We start from the raw sequence: 2,977 nt of genomic DNA, 5'->3' as shown, positions 1-2,977 counted from the left end.
CACTCACCACCACAACTCCTATTATAATATTTGTATATTTACACACTCACAAAACTATCATATCATAATCAAAATTATTATTATCATTACTATAACACAAAACTAATATCCATAAAACAAAATAGATTAAATTAGAATACCACTTCTTTTTCACACCCTGTTGCACTACTACTTTGAATCCATAGGCAATGCCATACACTTTTATACAAAAATGTTATATTTTCAAAATTCAACAATTTTCAATGATCTATAAAAGTTTTAAAATATATCAAAATAGAAAATTTTATAAACTTCATGAAATTGAGCAAAAATACCCAAAAATTTAGATTTATTAAAATTCTACCTTACTCACAAAAGTATCGGCCATCAGAGAAATGTTTTAGTTTACAAACGAAGTGTAATTCTTGCACTCTGCTCTATCCCATTTACAATCCGGAAATTTGCGGTCATCCTTTTTCTTATCTTTGAATTTATCTGTTGTTGATTCGCCAGCTCCAGTTTGAGTTTGTGGTACATGGACGCTGTTTTTAGTGGCTTTGGTTGCGTTAAATTTACGCTTTTTATCTGTACTCTCTGTTTCATCATAAGTACAGAAATCCTTGCCGTTGCAGGCAGCTCGGTCCGCGTGGTGGCTGTCACAGGCTTGTTGGGTTTTCTTTTCATTACCGGGGTGCAGTGGGCAGTTTTGACTTGGGCTTTTCTGGACTTCCTTCCATGCTTGTAGCTTGCAATTCCAGTCTAGTTTTGCTAGGGTTCCTTCATCGTTTATCTGGCTTAGCGGCCGCGGTGCAGATGTTATGGCTGGGGTCGTAGGTATTTCTGTTTTGTCCACATCTGTCAAAAACCTCTGTATCGCGGCTGCTGCATCAGCTGTAAAAATCTCATTTTTCTTTTGCTTTGTCTTCTCGCCTGTTGTGTCCTCTTTTATTCCCGCAAATGCCTTTATGGCCTCTTTGAACTCATTAGACGTTGCTATCGTTTGGTTGTTTATTGGTTCTTTCTCCGGTTTGTTGTTGAGCAGCGGCTTAATCGCTGTTTGCACCGCATGACAGATTTCGTTGCCTTCGCTGGTTGGCGGTGCTAACGTATCTGTTTTGAGCTCCGTAAAGTTTCCGGAGCCTGCTGTGCCACTGCTTACTGTTATGTACCCACCTGCGAAGTTTAGGTCGGCCTTTGTTTGTGCGGCACCTGCAAGTGACGGGTTTGCCGAGCTTAATAGTGGACAGTCCTCAGTGTGTTGCAGAGTACCAGCAGTGTCGGCAGTCACCATTTTCAGTTTGTTGAAGCCCGTTAGTGTTATGTCCGGCGTCGTTGTCGACTCCTCGTTGACTCCTGCCGGGACGAAACTGCACTTGACGGCGTCTGAGTTTTTGATTGTTAGAGTAGTTTTGTCGAGAGTCGCCCCTTGGAGACAGTTATAGGTTTGTCCTGTTGCTTCCCCTGCTACGGCGATATGCAGGAACTCGTCTATGCGGCCCTTTAAATAGCCACTGGCCGCCGCTGCCGTTATTGCTTCGGCCGCGAGTCTGTCTTTAACAGCTTGGACACCTGTTGCTGCTTTTAGAGTAAAGTACATTCCCAGCACGCTTGCTTGTTGCTTTTCTAGTGCTTGTGCTGTTTTGGCTGCGAAAATGCTCATCTTTAATGCCTGCAGCCGCGCTGTTTCTGCGGCTGTGATCACTTATTTTATCATCTTATAGCTTTTGTTGGGCACGTTCCCCAGCTGCTGAGCGATATCACACATCGGTATCCACGTCGTACTCAATAGACTTTTATCCTTTTGGGCAACTGTCGTCGTTGATAACACCACAATAGCTGCCGATACATTTGCAAGGATTTTGCAATCCAAACATGGCGCTTCGGTTGCCGTTTGATAGCGCCAGGGTTGCGTAGAAAGCGGCATTTGTAAAGATCCCGTTGAATACTTTGCAAAAACCGTTTGAAAATGATATTATAGTTTTTTTTTGTGACACTGGTGGTGTAAGAAGTTAGGAAGTTTTTCTGTGGTCAGCAACATCGCATTTCTGGTATATTACAAGGGTTTTATTTGTTTAACGATATTTTAAAATCTGATTGTGGTGTTAATAGTTTTGTTGGCGATTAAAGCTAAAATATCGCGGTTTCAGTCACATTTTTGGCAACCATGAAGCGTTGTATGTTAGCTTGGCTCAAGAAGCGAAAAAAAGAAAATGAAAAATACCAACTACAGCAAGGAAGCGAAAAAACAATATAGGAAAAAAGAAGCAACACAAATTCATAAAGCATCCATAGCACCCGATATAACATATAAATTGTCACTAAATGTGATTACATCACTAACATATTCAATTTATGTAAAGGTTGCTTTAACTATAGAACCCTATGGAAATTATGAAAATATAAAGGATACATTTTGTTCTTTGACAGGTTTACAATGAATTTCAGAACGTAAAGCTCTGTATGTAAATCCAAAATATTAAAAATAATGGTCTTAGTGGGGTCTATCACTGTGGATAGCGTGGAGACTCAATTTCGCCTTTACATTGGATTTGTCAATGTATCATTTCTCCTCCCTCTTGTTTTGGAAAGTGATTGCAAGAGCCATATTTCTGTTTAAAACTGCATATCTTCCATTTGCCATCCTCTCCCTTCTGTTTCTCCAGATTTATTTAATAATAGTCCCTTTACCATCCCTACGCGTCTCACTTATTCCACTGCCCCTTTTCACCATTTTAAGTGCTGATGCTTAGCCATCTCTCTAGTCTTCACCACCACCCTTACTATAATATTCGTATATAGACAGTCACAACATTCTCTTATCATAATCATAATCATAATCATTATTATTACTATAATTGTTAACGTAACTAATATGCATAAAATAATGGAAATAAACAAAATATAAAATGAACCAAATTAGAATATCACTCACTTTCTATATCCTATCACCCTACAAATTTCACTCATTTTCACCGTCATACATGTCTTACTAAAATTT

At 39.3% G+C, this 2,977-nt stretch overlaps 1 protein-coding gene across 1 annotated transcript; it reads right to left on the bottom strand.

Annotated features, from left to right (window-relative positions):
- Nucleotides 1-379: 379 nt before the first annotated feature.
- On the bottom strand, nucleotides 380-1,639 carry TEOVI_000227500 (Trypanosome variant surface glycoprotein (A-type)/Trypanosome variant surface glycoprotein C-terminal domain containing protein, putative; the record flags this gene model as incomplete). Its single annotated transcript, XM_067225369.1, has 1 exon — nucleotides 380-1,639. One exon carries the CDS (start codon nucleotides 1,637-1,639, stop codon nucleotides 380-382), a length of 1,260 nt encoding a protein of 419 aa, XP_067081470.1.
- Nucleotides 1,640-2,977: the final 1,338 nt, after the last annotated feature.

Source organism: Trypanosoma equiperdum (assembly GCF_001457755.1).
Source record: "Trypanosoma equiperdum strain OVI genome assembly, contig: ctg_540, whole genome shotgun sequence".
In the NCBI taxonomy this organism is placed as follows: domain Eukaryota; phylum Euglenozoa; class Kinetoplastea; order Trypanosomatida; family Trypanosomatidae; genus Trypanosoma; species Trypanosoma equiperdum.
This window is presented reverse-complemented; position numbering and strand designations above follow the sequence as displayed.